Genomic DNA, 25,511 nt, shown 5'->3' with positions numbered 1-25,511 from the left:
CATTGCAAAAACTAGACGACTGCTCACCGATTGACTGAAAGCCCCTTTGGTGTGTCAGGGCATTTGCAAAAACAAATTAACAATGCTTATTTAAAAACACATTTGTAATGTAAAAAAAAAGGCTTTACATAACTCGCCTTTTTTATATGCAAACATATAGAGTGAAGCTGAGGTACTGAAGAACAGTGTTCTCCCAGTAAGAAATAATGGTGTCATAGACTTATTAGTGTGATTCAGTAATTCACCCTAAAAAAACGTCAAGTGGCATTTTACTTACAGAGGACAATACTGTGGTGGCTTTATTTTAAGATGACAGGATGGCTGTTTTGTGTGCATGATGAAAGTTACACTTTAAGCATTTTACAGGAAAAAACAACGAATTGACTTAAAAGAACTTGAGATTGAAATTTGCAAACCAAATGGCAACACACTAAGACAGAGCTCTGTCCTTCACTCAGTCGTAGTGCACTTGAAGAATCAGGTTCCCTTGCAGGAAGAGGGAAGTAACACTCACCTCCTAAAGCCCAGGGCTCCACAGATACAGTAGTGTGAATATGTGGAGGAACAGTAACACACAGGACTGTTTGGATTTTTCTCATTATGTTGGCCAACAATAATCGTATTGTTAGTTTACAGACAGATTACAGCGTCACCCCACTCAACACAATAAATGATATACACATTCAGACACACACAACACACATAGCATGACCTACTTACAGCCCCAGATGAGAAGAGACATTTCAGTCTATGTAAATAATAAAACAGCTTGCTATGGTTACACATGCTACAGCAGTTACACTCCACCCTCAGACCGTTCTCTTATGACGATTTTCCATTTTTACCCGGACCTTCTCACGCCACCTTCCTTACCTTAAGAGAGTGGTGCAGAGGTTAAAAAAATGTCCGCCTCCTGTCTGACCTCTCCGTCTTATTGGCTGAATCTCAATTTCCTCCTAAAACCCTAAGCCCTTAAGGACTCGAAAGGGTTTAAGAGGAACGGGACAGCACTTTGTGACTCCCTCTATAATCATGACAGCATGATGAGACTTGCAGCAGAGTTCTAAATTAGCTTTAGTTTCTCAATATAACGTTTAGGTAGACACTTTAAAAAAAACGTTACAAACTGATGGAATAAAATGCAAACATAGAGGATGATAAAAACACCACAGCAGTATTTATTCCTCGTGCTTGTTTACAGACTTTCCTGTTTTTATTTATTTCCGATGAAATAGCCTTCCATTCTTGCAGATTTCTCTTGGGAATCCTTTTTTTTTTTTTCTTTTTACACATCACAACGTTATGAAATACGGGTAATTCCCTCACGCTCTGCAGATATGCCCACTAACCCTTGCCAAAATGGAACTTTTGACAAGTTAGTCAGACTATTAAACAGGTTGATGATTGTTTTTAAGCGTTTAGGTTTAGGTTAACTCACCAATATGGGGAAGCCGGTCAGGAAGTCGTAGATGAAAACAATACCACTGATTAGGTAGGTGATCTGCAGTGACGTTTTGAGAGGCTCTGATCCATCAATAGATGATCTGCGCTTCCCCTGAGCGTCCTCCACCACTATGGTTGGGACATTGAACTTGTTCTTGTCAGCTTTGTGGCCAGCCTGAATAGAGAAGGTCTGGAAGAGGGCAATGCCGATGCAGATCACACCCATGGCCACGCTGCCCCCGATCAGCAGCAAAAAGCACACACCGAAACCCAGCCCGATCTCTGTCACAATGAATCGGCAGTCAGAGGTGTAGAAGCGATCAATGGTGTCGTGCCAACCAACTGCTGGAAGTGTGGACAGGATGAAGGAGACCATCCAGATGCCCATCACTGTGTGCACCGCCTGCTTCTTGGTGTTACTCAACCTGGAAGCAGAAATACAGATTTGGACATTATTTGTTCAGTCAAATTATTATCAAACTCTTAAATACAGCTTTGCTTTTTTTTAAGCTAACACGAGTTTCTGGTGTTGGACCTAGACTGGGACTGTTGTATTTGAAAAGTCATGATACTGCTTTAACACAAACAGTACTGAATGTTATTTTATCATGCTTAAACCAACTTCATTATAAACAACAGAAACCTTTGACAAAGACTTAAACGGAGATGAGGCTGGGCCGCTTGTATATTTTCAGCACAGTTAATTCTGTTAAGGATGTCACTGCAGCTTGAAGTGTATAAAAAACACACAAACACTAAAGGAAAGTCAGATAGTTTTTTTTGTCTTTGGAGGAGCCTAGTGGGGAAAAAAGCAAAGCAAAAAGCCACATGTTGAGGCATCGGTGGACTAGCGGTTAATTTCTGGGACCCTGTGGCTGTCGCCCTTGAAGTTGGCGCCCAAGGTTCAAATCCGTCCTGTGGCTTTTTTCCTGCATGCCACTCCCCACTCTCTCTACCCAGTTTACTACACTGTCCACTGTCTTATCTGTACAACAAAGGAATAAAAAGCCAAAATCTATCTAAAAAGCTTCATGTACAAAGTAAACAAGTCCTATATGGAAAAATGATGCAAATACCACAAAAGAGCACATGTACCTGGAGCATAGCATAAAAAAAGCTCCTTCCCAAATAGTCATCACCCAGACAAACTGGAGGGAAATGGAGGAAAATCAATGCTTTGCTGACGGCAAAAGATTGCCTTTTAGGTCCCTTGCTCTATTTGTCATCTAGGTCTATTTCAGCATGGAGGGATTTCTATTTCCTCTCACCTCCGAGTAATTGTTACAGTTGAGCAGTTTGCTCTATGTCCTCTGGTTGTGTGGCACGTCTCATGATTTGTAACAAAGCATGTATACATCTATAACTATGGCAAGCAGTTACTGGTGTTCTCAAACCTGGCGAAAGTCTGCGCTATCCTGCCAAAAGATTTGTCACAAAAGTACTGCTGAACTTAACGACGCATCAGCAAAAAATAAATCATAGCCAGAGATCTGTTGCTTTAGGCTCCTATAGAAAATATAGATGCAGTGATTATATGGTTTCTGGAACTTGTAATTGTGCTGTTCTTTCATTTCATTCCTTTCATTTAGCTGTGAAAGAATACAGGAGATTCTCTGGTAACTTTCACTTGTCAAGGAGCCGATTTAACAAGAAAGTCAATCTGTCTCCCTAAAGAGAGCCAGAGCACATGTAGCTGATACTCTTCTTCCTCTCATCAAGGTCCTCTAGAGGAGCTAGATATAGAATGTTTCCCTCACAAGTCAAAAATATATTTAAACCAATAATGTATTAGCTTGCCTGCATTAGCACAATAGTGGCTCACATGGGAGAGTACTAGCCTCTATCCTTGGCTCTGTGCAAAGACAAGTAGGTGTTGTTGTCACTGTGAATAATTATGCTAGCCTTTCCTGAATGTGCCTGGGGTACATGTGATGGGGTAATTACGTCATAAAGCTGCTGGAATCTATTACCAGAGCGAGAGCTTTGCCAGGGAAAAAAAAGCTCCTAAAAGACGATGAGCGCAGGGTGATGGGAACAGCTGCCGAAGTACAAGGTTGGAATTCATAATTCAGGCTTTCAGTGTGTGTTAGCGTCACAGACAAGGCAGCCAATGCTTACCTCGGCAGGGCAAAAGTGGAGCAATTTAAATGGAAGATGAACAGCTATTACACGGTGCATCGCTTGAGCTATTACGCTGCCATATCGTTGTCAAAAGTGACTTAAAAACAAGAATAGGAGATGCTGAGAGGAAAGTCAATGTTTCCAGACAGGCGATATGAGATTACGAAGTCAGATGAGAGAGAGAGAGAGAGCAGACAAAGTAGATAAAAGCATTTGTGCGAAGCCTGATATCTCTCCGTGGGCAAAGTCCAATAAGACAGCTGCACAAGCAGTATAGATAGCAAGATTAAGACGGAAGTTTGCATATCTTATTTGAATGTCTGCTTATCTGCAAAATTGGCCAAGCTGACTGCAGGTTGAGCATCTGTAGGCCTAATGCCACAGGGAGTGCAAACATGCTTTGTTTGTTTGAAGGAGAGAAAGAACAATGCAACAGAACAGTCATCTTCACAACATGCATCCAAGTACCAGTTTCTGCAGAATTTCCATCACCCACATAGTAGGTTGTCTGTACTGTGCAGAAATTTATACATATCTCGCTTGTGCTCCGCTTGTGTTACCACAGGATTTGCTCTGGAAATGCAGTCATCTGCATGATTGTTCTCGGTTGAATTCAAAAATAGAAGAAGAAAGGCATTTTCCAGGGTGTGATGGTTGTTAGTTGCAAAATACAAAAACAAATTGTCCTTGTCTTTATGTGATCAATTACTTTGACTTTTTTTTTTTACCACTAAATAATATCATTTACAGCTTCCATTATCCTTTCATCACAGACGAAATACCAACCTTTAAATTAATGTCAACAAAAATCCTTTTTTTAATTTAGGTATCAGAAAAGAGAGTCAAATGTTGAAATCAAAGCAATCCAACAAAGTTTCAAGAGAAACCCCCAGCATGTAATATTTATTTCAACATGAATAAAAAATCAAAACCATTTTTTAAAGTAAGAAGCAGTTTTGCTCTGAGCACCTGATTATGTGTGAAGAGAAGACGTCCTGGGAGTCTAACAAGACCAGCGTGGTGTTACTGCAGCAGAGAGCTGACTGTTAACATGAGTTGAATCTGATCTTTATTATTCAGCGTTACTTGGTATTATCACTTGTTGTGAGGAGCCAAACTAAGATCAGCAGATGCTCAGTCTGGATGGTTTAACATGGTGGTACCCAAAAAAAAAACCCCAAAAAAACCACCAAGATGATGTACAGGAGAGATCATCCCTCTCAACATTGAAGTACTGTAACAGCTAAACACATTTCTTAATCAGAAAGACGTTCAATTAAACTTTTTACACAAGTTTGCAATGTGGATGACATGTAACCTCTGATAATAGGATGTTCTGAACAGGCTTAAACAGACCCCTTTTTTTCACTGTCTTACCTGTAGTTCACAGGCCAGCGTACCATCCACATGCGGTGATAAGAGAGCGAGGTAACAGAGAAGCATGTGACCAGTGTGAGAGTGTAGAAGGTGGAGACAAACACCTTGCAGAGCCCCTCATTCCATTCGTAGTTGGAGTGCTGGCGTCGCAGCGTTATGACACAGTACATTGTGATGGGGATGGCCATGTTGAGGATGTGTGTGCCTGCCAGCGTGCAAATGAGGAACTCCAGTGGTTTCCACTTTTTCTGCTTGGCACTGACACTGAGGATGCTCCATGTGTTGGCAAGGATGGACACACCTGAGCAGACCAGCCAAGCCAGCGTGTTGGCGTTGATGACATCATCCTTCATGGTGGTTACCTCATCCACCATGTTGGAGCGCTGCAGGTCGGAGCCCCGGGGGCCGCAAGGAACTGTTGGTGATAGCAGGTACACACAAGGAGGAGGAGGAGGTGGTGATGGGCAGGAGGATATGCAGAGCGTCGGACAGGGCAGGCATCCTATCTGGGAGGGCGTGCACTCTCCATGGGATGGGCACAGAAGGAGGAGGATGTGATAGCTGTGTGACACAGTGTGATGTTAGACGGGCTGGATGAAGAGTTCCATCGCAAGCCTCAGGCTGGAAAGAGAGAGAGAGAGAGGGAAACGAGTGAGGCACAGTGATAAGAGACAGAGGGAGGGAGGATGTAAAGAAAATTATGAGTCACTCCAAATTAAAATATTCATCCTTCATCCTACATAATTCCTCATCCCAGTGAACTAATAGGGTTATGTTAATCATACCAGATTAACTATTACTGTTTCTACTGAAAGCCCTCCTTTTCATGTGGTAATGACAGAACAGTAATCAGTCTGCATGGCTCATTTTAAAATGCTGCAAGGGATATGACAGTGAATTGCATAAAGCTGCAGTCATATGCAACTGCTATTTGAAAGGGAAAAAAAATGAATCATAACCGCTCTTATGTTTAAGGATAAGGGATAAGGATAAACTTTATTGATTCTCCAATATGGGAAATGTAGTTGTTACAACAGCTCAACAACAGGAATATAAATAGCATCAATAGCAAAAAGTTAAGAAACAGGTTCAAGCCTGTTTACATGAATTAAATAAAGGAAGAACACATACAATATAATTAAATACTAACAGGTATAAACACTAAGTAGACTTTCACTTGTGGAAAGATAGATCAGATATTATTAAAAACACACACATGATATTGATGATTATTATACATGGTGGTGATGCTTTTTAAACAGTCTCTACTGTAACTCTATACTGATAGGGGGCTTTATGCGTCCATGTGATGTCAAGTTCTTTAACAAAATGCTATAAAGAGCAAAAAAAACCAAAACAGCAATCCTTAAAAAGTTTCCCATAATAAAAACAATTGTCTTAAGCTTGCGGTCCAAAAGCCAGTTTAAAAACGTCCAATATTTACAATTAATCAAGTTTTCAAGTCAATAATCAAATTTTATATATATATATATATATGTATGTGTGTGTGTGTGTGTGTATATATATATATATATATATATATATATATATATATATATATATATATAAAACTGACAAACACATTTTGAAATATTGACTCAAAAACAACAAAAACAACAATTTATACTTTAACTGCATTGGAAATATGTTTAAGTTGGAACACATTATTGCTTAACTAAGATGTATTCATGGTTATGTGGTCTCAGGAGTGTTAATTGAATTGTGCAACGTTTTTTTGCCACCAAAACAATAGCTTGCTGCAGCTTTGGTGATTGTTGGGCCCCTTCCAAGCATTTCTCAGCTCCAGCAGAGAGTCATCAGAAGCTGAGGTCTTTGTTTCAACAACTGTGGAGTGAAAAACGCTTTGCACAGCTGAAGCGAGTTGTCACATCTATTTCCTGTCTATTGGCTTGTCCAAACACTGGTGAGCTGTGGGCAAGACCCCTGAGAGGGGACACTGGAAATGACAAGATCCACGTCACCATCACCCTGCTCTCTTCCACTGATCTCGTCCTCCTCTCTCACTTTTCCCTCCAGTAGCACCCTGTATGTGTGAGCCAATCAGACTCAGTCCTGCAAATGCAGCAGGTCAGGATGCCGAATCTGGTACGCTCCTAAGGAGAGGCGCACACATATACTTCACAATACTTCAAGTTGCATTTTCAGAACCAAAGATTCCAATAAAGTGACCTTGCTTTTGGATCAAGTGAAAGAAACACCTTCTATTTGAAATGCTGCCAAGATGACATCCAACAGCTAGCAGTGTCTCATTTTTGAAAATTTAATTTTGAAATAACGTTAGAGATTGAAGGCAAAACATGCTTTCACTGAACTTTGTCTATATCACCTTTGGAGATAAACTACACATCCATCATGTCAAATTAAAGGGACATAATGTAGCTTCGTTGTAAACGTCTTGCTATAGATCACAATGACTGTTGTTGTTTTAAAAGTTGCTTGGTTGCGATATAGAGGTGTGAATTACAGTACATGAAGAAACAACATACAAAAAAAAAATTACACGCAAAATCTTTCACTTACATTTAACTAGAGAGATGATCAAAGAAAAAAACACTTTGTCAAAAAGGCTAATCACATGCTCAAAAACCTAAAAAAAAACAAAAAACACACACATTAAAGCAGGCCGGCATAATAAAGGGAATGATTCAGAGCTTTGATCCAGGAATCCCCAGGTGGTTGGGACGGACTGAGCTACAGTCTGTTTGTTGACGGAAACCTTCGTTGAGTCAAACCCCAAACAATACAAAAATATCACACCAGCCACAACAGCTTGGAAGTCCTCCTACACTGGTGTCATGAAAATATGATAGAACTACTTTATTTGTAGAAGCATCAAAGACAAAAGCAGGGATGCAAGTCAAAGAGGTAACATTTGTATTATTCGGCCTGCCAAAACATACATCTATTCATGCGGGAGACATTTTCATTTACATCATAATATGCAAAGCAGCTGCATTACAGAGGTATATGTGTGAGTCTCAGCCAATCAGAGTTCCAGCATTATGAGTATGGATCACTTATTTCCACTGGTTATCTGGTTACAACTCTTGATTCATACTCTACCTCTAAATCACACGCTGCTGCTGCTGCTGACGGTTTGGAGTAGCCTGACTAACAGACCAAACTATTCCATTACCCCCAGCTTGTTCCATCTCTTATTATTTGCCGTCACACAGGCCATTTCATGCTTTGTTATCTTTCAATTTTTGAAATAAATCCACCTGCCTCTGCATTTTTATCTCCAAATGCAGCACCAAAGGACATTAAAAAAAATTTCTACTGAAATGATAGCCGACAGTACTAAAACTTTTTTCCAGAAACTTTTTTTTTGTGTTAAACATAACCCATCTCTCTGTGAACATAGCCACTGAAAACAGACACAAGGTCAAAGTTCTTGGATACCGTTAACTTGTAAGTGAGGGGTATCTCAGATCATTCTCATCTGATTTTTTGTGAGTAACTATCAGCTCCTGGATTTGATCTATTAGCCGGTAACTTTACTGTTTTGGTTTACACTTAAAACTTCAAAACTTCCAAAAAAAATGGTTCGATGTACCTTACCATGTTCAATCAACTTTTGAATTTGAGGTACTCACATCTTTCCATGCAACTTTAAACTTGTACATTCTCTTCATCACAACCAATAATCCAAAGCACCAATCGTTTTACAATGCAGTACAAAATACAAACAAAGAGCTGGGGATGTGAAGATTTATCATGAAAAATCAATCCAAAGGTATTTACGTTGGTACTCTGAAAAATGAATCGCAGTAATATGGTGAGTGTCAGCAGCTGTATAGCTGAGGCGGTTGGCAGCTGCAGAGCAAGATTTTGAAATTGAGGACGCACCACCGTCTTTCATATATCGAAGGTGCTGAAGCATTTTGGCTTCCCAAAGACAAACGAGAAAACGAAAGAGGTGAGAAGACAACAGACAAAAAGACAGGGAACTACAAAAATAGCACAACCAACATGATGTCATAATCTGTCTACAGTCTCATCTTTGTAAATCAGAATCATATCGTGAACCCAGTATTAAGTTTAGTGAGTTTACTGAATCATTACATCCCTATACAAAGAATAAAAAGTCAGTCAAATATTATTATTAGTTTAAAATTAAATAACTGAACATTGAAACTCATTATTACATGCACAACTTTGCAATGTTAAAAAGAGCTGTTGTCTCATCTATTCCATGTCACCTACAACAGGTGCAGCAATAATCTAAAGGGTTTCATAATTGTCTTCCTCTATGAGTCCTCTACTGCCAGAGTCTGGAAGAGCAGAAATGGAGCTCATTTTTAAATACTTGACGTAGTCCTGAGAAAGCATCTGTGAGAAAAGTTCTTGTTAAAGGGATTTGTTATCTGACTTCTACTGGCCACTGCTGTACTTATCACCATTGGATTTCATGTTCTACTCTGTGTTCTTATCTAATGATCTGCCTTTCTGTACTTTCAGAATGTATTGACTGGGAGGATGATCTGTGTAAAAGATGAATGGCTTCATATCTAAATTAGCGATGAAGCACTATAAACTCCTTTATTCTTCAGATGATGATGTTTACTATGAAAGATATAGATTCATGTTTGTGACTGTGGAGTCGGTCTTCATGAAACAATGAGGTTGGCTGTTTGAAACCAATCTACACATCTCAGAGTATTTGAGCAAGGCATCACACCTCAAATTGGACCGGCAGGCACAGCAAGTGGTGGGAGAATGTGTTTGGATATGACAAGGGATGGGGACTTTACATCTTCTTCCATCAGTGTCTGAATGTATGGCTGCAGTGAATGTGACGTAAAGAGTAAAAGCGCTATGCTAGGAATGCCACCAAAACAAAGACACACCGTTTGAAAGGCCACAAACCCATAGGAGGTTGCTGTTTGTTTGTTTTGGCAGATCATATATATTTACTGAAAAAGCTTGGTCCTGGGTTGCTGTAGTGTCTTAGACTGCTGGTAATGCAGCTATCAATAAAAACATTACCCTAAAATTAAAGAAATATTATGTAGGATTTCAGCTTGGTGCACTTTGGCAATGACGTTACGAGAAGGAATTTTCTCTTTACTTATTTTGAACTATATTAGAATATGTCATAAATAACCTCATGCATAGCCTGAGACAATACAAAGATGACCACTTAACTGACAGTGTGCACCATTATCACAATAAGTCACGTTTGTACAAAACAAAACACAACAAAAAAACACTTTGACTTTCTCTGTATCCAGCTGTGTTTCTTATTTACCGGCACCAGCTGAGAATAGCAGAAAATAAACTCCAAGCCCTTTTTCTGTGGTGACTCACAAGACTCCAGAGAGACAGTGAAATGTTCAATCAAAATGAAAAGATTGCAATGAGGTCTAACAGTTGGAGGTATTGTAGCGATATAAAGCAAACAATACACGGATGATATCTTCAATTTTGGTCAAATTCTGACTGTTTTCCCTTTAGATTGCATCACTTTCACGTGAAGTCACTCTTTCCCCCCATTATGTAGAAGCGTGTGGTGCAAAATTATTCACAGATGACTTCTAGATTTCCAAAAGCTTATAACTCTTGCTTAAGAGCATGAACATCTCCCCAGTTCACCTATTGTGTCCAATCATGCAGAAATGAGCTCAAATTACATATTTATAAGAGCACTAAAAATGTTTTTAGAATGAATAGAAAATGCACAAATATCCATTGATCTACTGTGATACAATTGTTAAATTCAAGGATTCTCAAACATTAACTACTGCTCATTTGAACTTCTCAAGGGAGAGTGTTAATCATTCACTGCCATAAACTGGAAAGACAGCAACATTTGCATAAATTCAGAGTTAAAACCATTTCACTCTGTAATGAAATCTGAAAACAATTGTGTTTAATTACAGAACTCACACACACACGTATGCTGGGTACTATTTTCAAGTTTATGACTGTCATAGGAGAAATCATAATAATAATTCGTAAAAGTGCACAATATCAGTAAGAGTAGTGATCGCAGTGGTGGTTTAGATATTATCAGAGAAGTGAACAGGAAAAGCTTAGTACTTTTAGAGCTAGCTGATTTGACTGGAGGGGCTTCTCACCGTATTTGAAGCACCAGCCCCATCACCCACAATCCCCTAGGTCTCAAGGCCAAATCTGTCCTCTGCACACAGGGGATATCAGCGCTGATAAATACACACACTGTCAAGATGGAGAATATTGACTGACAATAGATTCTTCAAGTGATGAATGAAGGAAAGGGAGCGAGAAATGTGTCATGGTTGCTTCGAACAAATAACAGAATTTTACTTGTGTCTCATGAACTGCTGGTGACAAATAGATTTAGAGCTAAGGAACCCAACTCAAGTTGAGGTAGAAGAGGTAAATTAGCAGAACAATCAACCTTTGAAGAATTTATTCTGAAGTCTTACTCAAACAATGCTGGTTCTTTTCCTATCATTAATAATAATAATAAAACATTGCCTTAAACAATCTTGTTGTGTTTATTGGCTCTTAAAATCATTTTTACTTCAAACTCTAAAGATAGAAATAACTCAGATGGTTGTAAACAGCTGTGTCGGCAAATACATATCCTTGTAATTGTTTTAGTTTATAAAGTGTACGACTAATTGTTGATCAGGTTCTACATAGTGAAATGTCTCATTACGAAAAGAAATACAAAGTAAGTAAGCAAAACTGATTTAAGACAGAATTATTATTGTGCTTTCTCTGCAAGTCCAAGAAAACATCCAAAATATTCCTCGTAGCAAACTTGTATATTACTTACAGTTTTGTTTTTCATTTAAAGGCTGTCTGTCATTCTCAGCATAAAGCAGCACTCAGGCATTTACAGAAATGCCTGAAGCATATTGGTGTGCTGGTTAAAATTGCTGTGTCGGGAGGTTTTCTCTCTTGGCTGCACACTTCACACTATCGTCACATTTTGTACTGGAAAAAAAATGAGTCGTTTACATTTTTCAACTAAAACTAAAATCAGCTGACTGAGGTACTGAGAGGAAGAGCAAATTGTTTCATGACAGATTTTGGCAGGCATAAACACGATTTTGGCGTTTTATCTTTGAAAACAAAGGCCACATGGAGGGGAGTGTGTCTGAATAAGATCTAACCAGGAACACATGGAAACCTGTTCCGAGGTACATTATCATTTTAAAAGTTCTATCTAGCCATGCTCATCATCACGTAATTCATTTTGCCCAGTAAAAACATGTACAGTATGGTGCAGACCCACAATCCCTTATCTTTGAATAGGCATGATCTGGGGTAAACGAAGCAGGTTGCTCTTTCTTCTAAGGTCTCTGCTGACAGGTGTGATGCACAAGGTCTTATATCTTGAGCAGCCACTCATCCCTGGAGCTGTCAGAGAGGAAAATACTGCTCCCCCCTGTGCACAGCTCCAGTGTTTCATATTATGATGCTTACACATGGCAGGTGCTTTACTTGTTGGCAGTATGTAAGGTCATGGGCTCTCCTTCATTTCTCTGGCCCACTTAAAACAATTATAAAATATCCCAAAGATCGGAAAGCATTACAGTGATGGCTGATATGAAAGCCCCGTCATTCTTCATCTGTTCTATCCAATAAAGGCAAAAAGACCCCTAAAAAATGTAGAACTAAGAAAAATATTCAAAAGCCAATTCATATGTCAAGCTGTGGTGTTTGTTGTTTCCTGGTCCCAGATCAAAATCACAATATAAAACTAACTCTAATAACTAAAATTTTAATACAAAACAGATTTTCTAAGATTCTGTCATGATTTAGGTTTCATTTCATGTCCTGTCTTTAGTTCTCGTGTTTTTCCTAATGTTTCCCTGTGTCTAAGTGTTTTCTGATTTATATTTAGTCTTAGTCTTTAGTGTGTTCCTAGTCTTTAGTGTGTTTTCCTGTATCCTGGTGTCCTCCTATGTTGCCTGTAAGTTTATTTCCTGTGTTGTTTTTTGGGTTCCTTATTTAGTGTTTTAAGTCCAGTCTTTGGTGTTTCCTGTTTTATTTTGTAATATCTTGTTTAGGTGGTGTTTTCAGTGTCTGGTTTTACTGTGTACTTGTCCTCAGTGTTCTGGTCTTGTGTTCTTTGTTCCTTCTGTTTCCCGCCTTGTTGATTACCCTGATTAGTCTCACCTTTGTTTTTGCTCCGCTTGGATTTTGGACATTTTGGATTTATTTTGAGTGAGTTTTGTTTGTTGCCTTATGTTTAATTAAACAACCTCTTTTTACCTGAAATTGGGTACTTTCTCCCTGTTTTCCACCCCAAACCTTTGACAGATTCAGCTAAACCCCAATAATCCAAAACTTTGGCAAGTTCACTCATGATAAGAGCTTTCTTAAAGAAAAAGAAGAAAAAAAGCAAGGACCTTCTTGTAGATCGAAGCTTACAACAGTTACTCAACCATGAAAATCCTAACTCCAAATCATTATGGATCAAAAACTAAATGGCAACAGCTGACGTGAGTGGTAAAATGACCGTGACTACAGGGAGACACTGTGGAGGCTTATCTACGGTACTGCTAAAATCGGACGAAACAGTATGCAATAAAATTGCAAATCAAAAAAATGAATGCATTGATTTTGCCCAGTAATTGCTATTAACAAGTTAATACTGACAAGTTAATACAAATGCAACTTGTGAAAGTTGCATTTGTGAGCCTGAAACACTGATTTTAAAATGGAAACTTTTGAAACATCTTGTAGCTTTGACTCATTTGTTCTATAGCAACAAACTGTGATTGTTTGCTATTAAAATCCCAGAATTAAATCAAAATCCCACAATAAATTCTTCTTTGATGTACTGAAAGGCTTAAATATTTACAGCGTGTATGCATCTACCTGAATGCTGTGTAGACTTCTTGTTAATAGCAGCAAAAAAGTGGACTGTTTTTTAGAAAAGCCATTGACAAATATCTTGAACTCCCAAGCTATGCTCTTTAAAATGAACTTTTTTAGGTTAAGGAGGCTCGATTTAAATAAAGGCTCTGAGATATGATCTCCTGATGAAAGGAAATTCAGATGAGAAAATAAATAAATAAGTTACTGTATCTCCTCGACAGTTGAGGAGAAACGTTTCAAAGCTGCGAGAGAACAGTTCTTATCATTAGTTTGTTACAATAAATATATTATCAGATGTCATATCATACCAATCCTTAAAAGTGATCCATACTCCAAACAGCCAACGTTTAACCACCACTAAACGTGTTCAATGGATGCACCCTTTCAGTTCACAGAGCTCTCCTTCTGCCTGTGAGAGATTACAATGGCCCTTAGAGGCAAAACACCATCAATGTCACTCATCTCCAGTGAGCTCTCATTATCATCACTAATTCTATTTATCAGTGAGATCAGTGACCGGCTTTAACCCGCTGTCCTGAAGAAAGAGAAACCTTAAACAAAGGTGGTTGTCTCAAAAGAGTTGCAAAGTTAATTATGGGGACTTCTATTGAATGTTTACATATTTACACAGAAGTATAAGGAAGAAAAAAAATAGGGTTACATTCCCCAAAAACAGAGACCCAAATTACTGTACATTCAGAGTTCTGTAACCGTTGTGGCTTCCCACCCAGATATTTCACTCAGGACTTGATATTTAATAGACTATTCAATGGTCACCCACTATAACATTAGCTTCATTGTACTGGAATCAAACTGGAAGCTATATTTGTTCGTGTGTTGCATGGCAACTGCATTAGTCTCAGAGAAAACATACAGCAGAATCACAAACGGTCAGACTAACTGCTCATCCACAAATAAGTAAATATAAAATTAAATGTGTTAATTAAGCCTAGATGTGAAAGTGTGTCCTTATCCAAATGTATCCAGTAAAAAATGCTTTGCTGTGATGGTCTAATTAAGCCACTCAAAAACGTGTCCTTATATGGTTACAATCGATCAATGCAGAGTCTACAGTTTCACAGTAATGAGATCATCCGGCTATCTGCCTTACTAATGAAGTTCAAAAGATTAATTGTTTAAAAAACTTAATTGAGTAAATGACTGATAGTTTATGTGCATTATAATACAATCATAAATATAAATAACCAATACTCAAACTAATGAAGCAGTGAAAAATTGCCCGGCTCACCATCTGCTCATATTGATCTTATACACCTGATAAAAAATTATTGTATATAAAGCAAAAATTCATGCAAGATAGTTATAACTCACAATGTCCCAAATGTTGTGTTAAGTTGAGGATTCATTCATTTTGTAAATCCCTGCATTTTTTGTAAACTGGATGGCATAAACAATGTTGCTTTGCGTATGTCTGGGAGTCTTTGGGTGGACCAAGTTCTGACTCAAGGTGTTGGATGGTTTGAAGTGTCACCTGAGCAAGTACCAGTAGTTTACCTCAGCGCAGCTACAACAACAGCAATAAGAAACAACAACCTTTATGACACAGGAGCAGAACAATTAAGGTTCAAGGTATCTGCTTTCCTATCAAATGCAGGGGGTCACCCTTCCAACCTTGCCATGCAGGAAAGGAGGGCCCTGGCATTCTTACAAGAAGATGAGATCCCTATCTTGCTAACAGATAAAGGGAGATTCACAGGGTTTCTTAACACAGTGGACTACCACTGCATGTTGGCCTGTCTTCTCAGTGACACGTATGAAGCTCTTAAAAGAGATCCTAATAGCGCTTACAAAAAAGGGTCATTGACCCTCTGTACTTACAGGAGAAGAACAAGTTCATTGAGACCACAGTACTGCCAGTGTTTGCAGACTTCTACAAAGAAATCTACAAAGAAACATAATCAGTCAGACTCATCTTCAGCAGCATCAGTTGTGTCCACAGTCAAAACACCTGGCTACCGTCCTTGCTCACATGGTTGGAAATACTCCTCATCACATCCGTAACTCTCAGGACTTTACTAACAAGGTGAGGGATCTAAAATTACCATGATTTCCTTTGTCGTCGCCATCCCAACCACGGAGGCTCAAATTTCGAAAACCAAGGGGCATCGTTCAACCGGAAGGTTGGGGGTTGTATCCCCAGCTCCTGTGACATCATGCCCAATGTCTCTTTGGACAAGACCCCAAATTACTCCCACTGCTTTGTCAGCGGTGTATGAATATGTATGCTAGGGATTAGTTACTTTTAATTGTAATTTTACATAGCAGCCTCTGACCAGTTTGTCAATGATGAGGTGTGACATAAAGGAGTCAGAGGACTAGAAAACTGCTATACAAGCTGAAGTTTATTTACTATTTGCCTTGCTCACTTTTCACAATCATCACAACCTAAGAGGCTGTCAATGCCATCAGCAAAAGGCTCCAGTGCAGATCACTTCCCGCTCTCTCTCTCTCTCCCTCTCAATTTCCTACTCCATGGACTGTCTCATTTCTTCAATAAAGCAGTCCCTCCAAGAAGTCGCAATGTTGCGATTGCAACAATTCACGCAAATTCAACCAATCCCCTTTCTGAGCGACCTTGCAATTTTGTCCAATCACCACAACTTTTCTGCAAATTTGAACAATCAAAATAGTTTTCCCCGCGACTTTCATCAATCCGAGTAGTCCCCCGCGAAAACAGCAAGCTATACGTCACCAAAGTTTAGTGACCACGGACCAAACTCACTTCTTGTTTATATGCACTCAGGAGAGTGCATATAAACCAGAAGACACTGCTCTGTCACCTTTGTACTACATTTCATTTGAGATCGTTTTTTAACCCAGCAGACACAGAGCATCTGGGTACAAGATACGATCTGTAGAAAGATATAAAATACAGGGAATATCAGACATTTTGAAAAGAGCACCCGTGAAGTCAACAGCGCCTTTCAGAAAAGATGAAAGAGCTTGATGCGGCCACATAAAAATGACTGCTGCGAATTCAGGCATTTTATGCAACAACAATCCCCCAAAAAGTCAGCAAAATCCTAGAGGGACTGACAAAGGCACAAAAAGCCAAAGCCTGTATGAAGTCGAAGCTTTTACAATACACCTCAACAAAGCAAACAAGACCAGCTTTACCAAAGAGGATGTCAAAGGAAACAGCTTGTCCTTCTTGGACTGTTAAGTGTGCATTAAAAAGGACAGAAGCCTCAAGATTGAACTTTACAGGAAACCTACCCCCACAGATAAGTATTTATTTCTTAGGTCCACCCATAAGCTATGTGTTATCAGAACTCACTTCCATACTTGTCTTGACTATCCAAAAAACTCAAGAGGATATTTCACAGACATAACATCCCAATCCACTGAAAACCATCGAACACATTGAGGCAGAAGTTGGTCCATCCCAAAGACAAAACTCTCTGGCATAGGCAAAACAGTGTTGTTTATGCTATCCAGTGCACAATTAATACAGGGATATATTGGAGAGACTGAACATCTACTGAACAAGCGCATTAGACCGCATTGGAGAGCCAGCTCTTCAGGACAGGATACTGCTCTCCATCTGCATCTGAAGAACCAATGATGCGGTGCACATTTTGGCCAGGGAAGATCATTTGAAAGATAACTAAACAACCCATCAATTTAATGTTTATAGACCATCACTTAACAGAGGTGGTGATCTGCAATCTGATCTAATATCAACCTACAATGTTCTTCAAAATTCTCCATTAAAACATCTGAAGCCCTCTCACCTTGAAACGTGTGACCCTAAGGAATCACAGAATGCCAGAGGTATTAACAACTCTTGGCAAAATAGGTCAGCGACTCAGCTAACAACTCCCACGTGACCATCCTTGAGGCTTATATTTCTAGCCTCATCCAACAGTTAATTTAGACCGGAAGAAGCCTTTTGGAGGACGTTTTAAAGATCTCAAAACAAGTCCAGTCGCTTTTTGATCCAAGCTTCAATTTGCCATGACCTGGATGACTCAGAACCTACTGAGACCAGACTGTTTCCAGTCTTCGTCAGTCGTATTACACACCACTACCTAAAAGTAGGCAACTGGGGGATACAGCCCATAAACTGAGACATACAGAGTGAGTGCAGTGTCCTTGGATCAGTTCATTTAGTGTTTATAGAGATGGATTCGAGCAGCAGATCAGATAAGCATTAGTAAGCAATTTGTTTTAAGTTTGTCACCTTAGAATTCAGGAAATAAGTGCATATAGTAATGCTTGCCATACGTTAAGATTGTTTCCTAAGTTAAAATTATTACTATGCTAACTCTGTTAGCAAGTTAAATGCAAATGCAAGTATGTGTTAGCATCAAGCTAATGAACTAAGATATATCTTGACCAATCTATGAGGTATTGTGCCCACCCTGAAAAACAATGCAGCAGCTGTCAATGGTTGAAAGCTTCAAGACAAAAGCATGCGTGTCTACTTGACGAGTCTTGCCCCTCCTGCCTTGAAATATATGAAAAGGAGAAACGTTGGCAGTAAAAAGCTGTGGACCTCCAGCTGCCACTGAATTTATTATGATATAGCTTGGAAACAAGCTTGTGTTTGTTTGCAATGCTGAGTGTGTTCAGGTGAGCCTTGCATTAGCATGTAGATCTCTGGAAGAGTTCCATGAAAACTTTATTCACAATTGTCAAAGTTCCACCTTTGTTGGAAGTGCGACTCCTTAAATGTTAGTAAGGGTTCAACTTTGTCCTTACTTTGACATGATATTCAACTAGGTTGTGTTTTAATTAAAGTACTGTATAGTTAGTACAATGCAGTGCTGAACTTTAAAACCATAAAAAATGATTTAGAACATTAATTTGTTGGATGCGGGCAAGATAAAAGCTACTCAGATCCACTTTCCCAGAGCTTCTTATCTATATCAACTTTTTTGCGGCTAATCTGGGAAACACAGGACATGATTTGAATATAAAAGTGCAGGTGAACTGGGACTTTTTAATTAGGTAAGCAGACCCCTCTATACTCGCCCCTCTATAGGTTGCTATATGACTCAATGTCAATATTTAAACCGGTTGTCATTATGCTACATATTAGAGGCAATATATGGCAACTTACAGTCATTCCTGTAATCAATTACTCGAATTACCTAATTAACAAGTACTTGAGTACCCACAGATTATTATTTATCTATAATAATATGTATTACTCCCGGACCAGAATTGTGGACTTCATGCCTGTAAAATGACATTAACATCCAATATTTAAATAAATATCAATAAATAGCTAACAAAAGAGATTGATTGTCTTGTCACGGCAACAGCATATATGGACTTCATACTGTATTTACACTCTCAAATAACAGCCTCGTAGCTGTTGTTCTCCTTGATAGTAGCATGTATTCTGGCTTGACAAACGCCATTAGCTCTCTGAAGTCTTCTCATTCCATTCCACTTAATGAGAGCATATCTCCAGTTACCGTTTTGGTAATGAGCAGGCTAAGAACGTGTGCTAACAGGGCTAGCAAATGTTGTGATGCGTGACTGCCTGTTTTCTGTCTCCGCTGTTTTCCAATTGTGTTTTAAGCCCATGCATTTCAGCATCGAACTAATATTTCTATGGTATGCAATCTTAACACCACCAATTTTGCACTTCATTGTTTTTGTCATCACTTTTCTTGGCTGACTTTTTGCAGGTGTAGCAGAGAGTTTTGTATTTGTTGTGCTTTTGCTATCTGTGTAATATGTTCATAAAGAGTTGCCATAACTGTCTATTGTTTTTGCTGATATCTGGCTCGTGTGTGTACTAAAGCTGAAGCCGTGGCCGGAGAAGTCATATGTTTGTATCCTGTTAATGATTTTTCTTGCTAGTATATTCAGTGAAGCAAAGACAAAAAGCTTGGTGACATGAGTAACGCTGTATAAGCCAAAAACAGCGCTTGCACAGGTGCACAAGTAACAAAATGTTACTCGAATAATGGAGTCAGCGGCGAGTACTTGAGTATTAGTACCCATCCCTACTGGATATACATTCCCTATAGCCTCTGCACACAGGGCTTAAGTAGAGCAACTTTCACTTAAGAATGAAACATTGTCTTTGGAGCTTCTTCTTTTTTTAATCTGCGATGATGTTCCTATTTCTCTATTATTAAAGATGCCAACTTTAATTTCATATTCTGTTTAATGTTCCCTCTAGTGGGTAAAACTACTTGCAGTCATTGTAAAGTATCCACCTGTAGCATTTGAGACCAGCTAACAAATATGCATAAGCACTTACTGTATATTCTATGACTTAGATAACACAGTTTCAGTAATGTACAGCAGGGAGGCAGAGTCAATTGCAAGCATGAAGCCCAGCTAGAGGACCAGGATTTAAGTCCCTGTGTCAGCCCAGCTCCACTGAAGTCTTTAAAATACACCATGGAAAAACTCTCATCCCAGTCATTAGCAAAGAACAAGCTCAAGAGGGGCTTTAGAGACTCTGGCTTCTGACTTTCCGTCTAATGAAAGCATGCACAATTTCTAATGTGTGTGTGTGTGTGGTCAGAAAACCGGGGGGTGGGGGTGATTTTAAGACATAACATGCATTAGGCATAACTAGGTGTGTGACTGAACTGACGTAAGGCAGACACATTGTAGTGGTTGTCAGGAGGCCCAAAGACGCTCCAACTCTATGCCTGTTCTTAGGCTGACTGAAACTCTGAAACAGTCAGCATTTCAAATTGGCAACTGTCATGGATGACCTTCCAAAACAGCCCTTCAGAAAGCATTGGGTGATGTAACTGGGACTTCCTCCATATATGTACACAGTCTATGGTTTTATTTTTATTTTATTATTATTATTTTTTTTGGGGGGGGGCTTTTGTGCCTTTATTGGAGAGATAGGACTGTGGATGGAAATCAGGGAGAAAGAGTGGGTATTGACATGTGGGAGAGGAGTCAAAGGTTGGATTCGAACCTGGGTCGCCCATGTAGAAGACTCCATATATGGGGCGAGCACTAACCACTCTTCCACCACAGTCTACGGTTTTAACTTGCTGGTCTTTGAATAAACACAGGCAAAAACCTGCTTTAAGAAAATGCCCACGTTTATCCATTGTTCCCCTCCTGCAGTTGTTTTCCATTAACAGAAATCTGGAGTAAAAATCATCAGTCAGTGTTCATTGGATGAATGATCACTGATTTATTAAATAGGTCACAAGCCAGAAACCATCATGCTGTTTCATGTTCCTGAGGCTAACCACAAACACTTCTTCAGCAGAGGGACTGGCCTGTCACAGTAGTTGAATTTTCCATCACAAATGCAATCCCAGAGGCTCTCTTCCTGTTTATGTTGCGCTACCTCCAGCTATGACTGTAGCTGGATAGCTGTGCACCATATGGTAGAGGGATTAGAGTTTGTACAGGAAACAGGCATGCTGTTAAAGTGAAATCATATGACAAACAGAACAATCATAGTTATAGATTTATTTTTACATTTTCTCCAACTAACACTAGTGCCATAGACATAAGCATTCATAAGGGATTAAAGTGTTTCAATACATGTCTTAATGTGATTAATGCCACATGAGCAAATTATTCTGTCTTAGTAATGTATAGCCACACTTTGGTCAATGTCTTTGAAAAAAAATAGTGAAGTGTGAACACAGGCTAACACGATCACGAAATGGCAGAGCCAAATGTGAAAAACAAAATGTCACATATGCCCTGTGAAACACTGAGGCTTTGTGGTGTAGCACCAACTGTCACATGTAGGATATAGTTTACACTTTCTCTGCGCAGTAAATGTGATCATTGGCCACATGGCCTCTCTCTGACCTGTGACAAACGTGTTATCCACCCTCTTTTCCATCTCTACTGTTATTTCTCTTCAGTGAAATAGACCTAAAAAAAAAATCTAACTATAGGCTCACATTCTCTGTCTTTTGTTATATTGTGTCGTGTGCAATTTCTTTACAAGCGTTTTGTTTTAAGATTTTTTGGAGGCTTTAGTATGCCTTTATTACAGAAACAGGATAGAGGATAGAATCAGAGATCAGGTAGAGAGAGTGGGGAAGAACATAAGTAAAAGAAGCCAGAGGTCAGATTCATATGGGCCACCTGATGAAAGGGCTACAGCCTCTGTGTATGGGGTGCATTAAATAATTACTGGGCCATCAGCTCCCCGAAAAGCATTTTATATTTTTCAAACACCATGTCCACTCTGAAAGCAAATAAATATTTAATAATTTATGGCTGCTACAGGCCTGTCAAAAACCAAAATATGAGCGGAGTCTTCCGCAAGCTATAGCTAAATGCTAATAAGAATGTATGAGAAAGTTATGGTTACAACGATAAAAAAAAAATTCACTTAGCCCCTCCCTAGTGCTATCTTGGGACTAATCTTGTGGAGATGGAGCATGTTCATGTTTTTGGGCTTTCAAATGATCACAGTTGGATACAGTCTTTCAACTTTAAGCTAGCTCTTACTGCAATTAAAGTTGCATAAGGCCTCTTGGCAGGTGGAAATATGTTGCCTTATTCAACAGTTCAATTCCAAACACACTAGTCAGATAAGATTCTGTTTGCAATTACTGTATAAATCCCACTATTAAATATTATTGCAGGCTAATGTTGCTATTTAACTTGGGAAACGCGCATGTTCTGCTGTTTAAATGGGCTTTATTAAGAATATAGGAATCATGAAGTGTAATATTCCAAATAAGATGATGAGATCTGCCAGCTTATTATAACATGAAAAAACAATTATAAAACAGCCATCACACACAATGGAGGCACAATGTGTCATTGATTTTTTTAAGGCGTTCATCTTGTCCTCAACATATTGTCGACATACCTTTAATGTACCCAGAGCTTTGTCTTTGTATAAGATAAAATGTTATGTATGACACACTGTCTATTATACGGCCTATCCAATAACCAACTTAACCTATTTGTTCCATTTACTTGTCCACCTTTCTTTCTATCACTACTAGAGTGTTAACCAGATGGCCAATAATAATTTACCGTAAGACCAAACCTAGAAGCTGCATCACCATTCTTACACCAGCACCAATTTAATGCAAAAGACATTCCGTATAGCCTACAGTTAAAGCCTATAGTGTTTTGCATAGGCTTTTTGTATTTCAATATTTTAATTAGGTCACTTAGCCTACTCATTTGTATTTCTCTTGCATATAGCTTACTTTAAATATAAAGTAATAGCCTTCACAAAATAGGTCAGTTTTCAAGGTGTGTTCGCGGGAATTTTAGGCAACATTCCAATTCAAATGTACATTCACTTTTCCTCATCAATGGAGCTGCTTGTGCTACAGGACACCACCTGTATGGGCAAAGCCTTGTTGTGTTAGAATTCGCTCAATTTCTCAATCACCATTGAATTTACCATTATTAAAATCAGCTGTGACTCTTGTCTTACCCTTTCCTGCACGTTTCGGCTCCTAGTGGTTCATTGTTCCAGCGTACGAAGACAGTCTCGTTGAGTGACATCAGTTCGGTTCCGTTAGAGCGGCTTTCCAGCGTTTACATCCCCAGCATTAAGTAAAAGGGACGACCTGCGAGATGAAGGATGAGCTCAGAGTCCGACATACATCATCATACACAGCTGGACCCCTCTTGTATCTTGTTGCCCTCTTTGACTCATTAACTGGAGGGGGCAACTAATTATCAACGTGTATATGCGAAGATTGTAGCTTTTTCACCACGAAACGAGGGATCACGCGACAACAAGCGCTGAAATAATCCGAGACCTTAGGTAAAACACGAATTCCCTCCCCTGTTTTCTGACAATGGTGAGACGAGCGACGAATGAGGCATGTTTGCTGCGCGCGCTCTCGACAGCACAGGCTCGTTCGCGAGTCAGACGCTCCGTGGCCGTGGGAGTGAACCGCAATAAGAAATAATTCATGGAAAAAGAGTCGGCATTGAGACCGATGGAGAACTGCTCATGTATGTTGCACAGTTGCTTTTGATTAAAACGTCATTTTACGGCTGAAACTTCAGAATCAAAATGAGGGTAGTCTACTTTAATCGAAGGTCTATAATTTGATGGAGCTGATAAATGGACTTAAGACTTCAATATAATGAACGTTAAAATATAAGCCTCTGTCTGTAAAAGCCAATTGCTATGAAATAGCCTATACGTCTTTACCGGATTTGACGTGCTATCGTTGAAATATTTTTTTTATCACTCTAAAATGTTTATTGCTTTGACCCTCTCAAAACCATTCAAGATTTTTTCATGTTATTCATGCTTCTATTAATCGGCCTTTTTCATTGACATTATACGACTTGTTATGTAAGACTCTCTTCCCTGGATGATTCTGTAAGAGCAGCTTTCCTCCCTCGGGGCTTACATTGTACCGAGTGAGAAAACTAATAAGCCTCACATAAGAGGAGAGATGCAGAGGTCCCTGGTGTCTTGGTTTTTTGCCACTATATTAAGGGTTATTTTCATTTTTATTTGTTTGGTGGGTGTTCTTATGAGCAGTGCATGCTCTCCCAACTTCCCATTCATTAAACAGATACACACACCACACCTGGGAGATACCCATGCAGAACACCACACAGCTGTGCTGTTCAGTTCTGAAATGCAAAGAAAAGCTTCTCCAAATGCAGAGGCAGGGTAGGAAATTTCCCCTGAGCCACCCAGCTGATCCTGTCAATGCTTACCTTGAGCTACAGCTGCAGACTTCAGTATTTTCTTCTTATTTAAATCCGATAGACTGCAAAGGACACAGAGATTTGCCTAGTTTGTCTATAATTGTGAATTCTAATCAGGTCCAGATGTTTTATGATTCACATCAGGACTACAACCACTCACTGATTCTGCTTTAACAATCTTTCACAGAGAATGAAGAGTTGAAATATTTTTACTTTATACAACTTTGCAGCTATAGAAAAATGTTGTTAATTTTAACCAAGCAGTTACCACTGATGCAAATGAATGCCTTTTTGTTTCATTTCATACGGGCCCTGTCTTACACTGTTGAACAGGCTGCCCTCATTTTTGTAAGGATATGTTAATGCAAAGGTACATCAGAAGCTGAGGAGAGACCCTTTTGATGTAACAGAAGCTTTTAAGATGCAGGCAAGATTAAGGAAAGAAGTACAGAGTGCATGAAGCTAATAGGTGTGTGAGAGAAAGAACACAAGCTGGAAAAGTTGGGAAAATTAGTTCAAAGCTCCCCTGGTGAAGGATTTTTTTTTTTTTTCAGCAACCAAAATCAATGCACACAATTTAATTCACAAAAGTGCCCAAACCAGCCTTAAAATGCATTGAAGTTTTTCATTTGTGCACTTTCAGGTTTGCAGTAGGCTAATTGGCCCTAATACCCTTATACCAGAGAGCATTTAAGATTTCTGTTATTAAGGCTCCAGGGCCAAGTTAGACCAGATTGCAAATAGGTCAGAGGGTGCATAAATTAGCCGTGGAGTTAAAGATTTACAATGGGCATCAAGTATTTCTGTAATACTAACTAATGGGCTTTCAGTACATTAAACAGAATTCATTCTTCATGCTTGCTGAGGAAAATGAGAATACTGCTTTACCAAAGTTTCTTTCTCTGGTATAATTGCACAAACACAACAACGGTTTATGAGTTTAGCCCTGTATCGATTATTTTTGTTGTTGTTGTAATTAAGACATATACAGGTCCATCATAAAAACTAGGCAGGGCTGGATTGTTTGGTTTCACTAAAAGAATGTCACTGTCCATCTCTAGCATCTCCTATGTGATGCCAGGTGACCTGGAAGTAAAACG

General features: G+C 39.1%; 1 protein-coding gene across 2 annotated transcripts in view; it reads right to left on the bottom strand.

The window, feature by feature from the left end:
* The window catches only part of gpr153 (G protein-coupled receptor 153), a 34,995-nt gene extending 11,399 nt beyond the window's left edge, over nucleotides 1-23,596 (bottom strand). For both annotated transcript variants that reach the window (XM_079360255.1, XM_079360254.1), the window contains exons 1-3: nucleotides 23,168-23,596; nucleotides 4,942-5,562; nucleotides 1,439-1,868 (exon numbers count right to left, since the gene is read on the bottom strand). In XM_079360255.1, the coding sequence (XP_079216381.1) occupies nucleotides 1,439-1,868; nucleotides 4,942-5,315 (804 nt within the window). In that variant the 5' untranslated portion in view covers nucleotides 5,316-5,562; nucleotides 23,168-23,596. The remainder of the gene's footprint in view (nucleotides 1-1,438; nucleotides 1,869-4,941; nucleotides 5,563-23,167) is intronic.
* Between the last annotated feature and the right edge of the window lie 1,915 nt (nucleotides 23,597-25,511).

Source organism: Symphodus melops, assembly GCF_947650265.1.
Source record: "Symphodus melops genome assembly, chromosome: 13".
NCBI lineage: Eukaryota > Metazoa > Chordata > Actinopteri > Labriformes > Labridae > Symphodus > Symphodus melops.
Note: the sequence above shows the minus strand (reverse complement) of the source record. Positions and strands in the feature narration are given on the sequence as shown.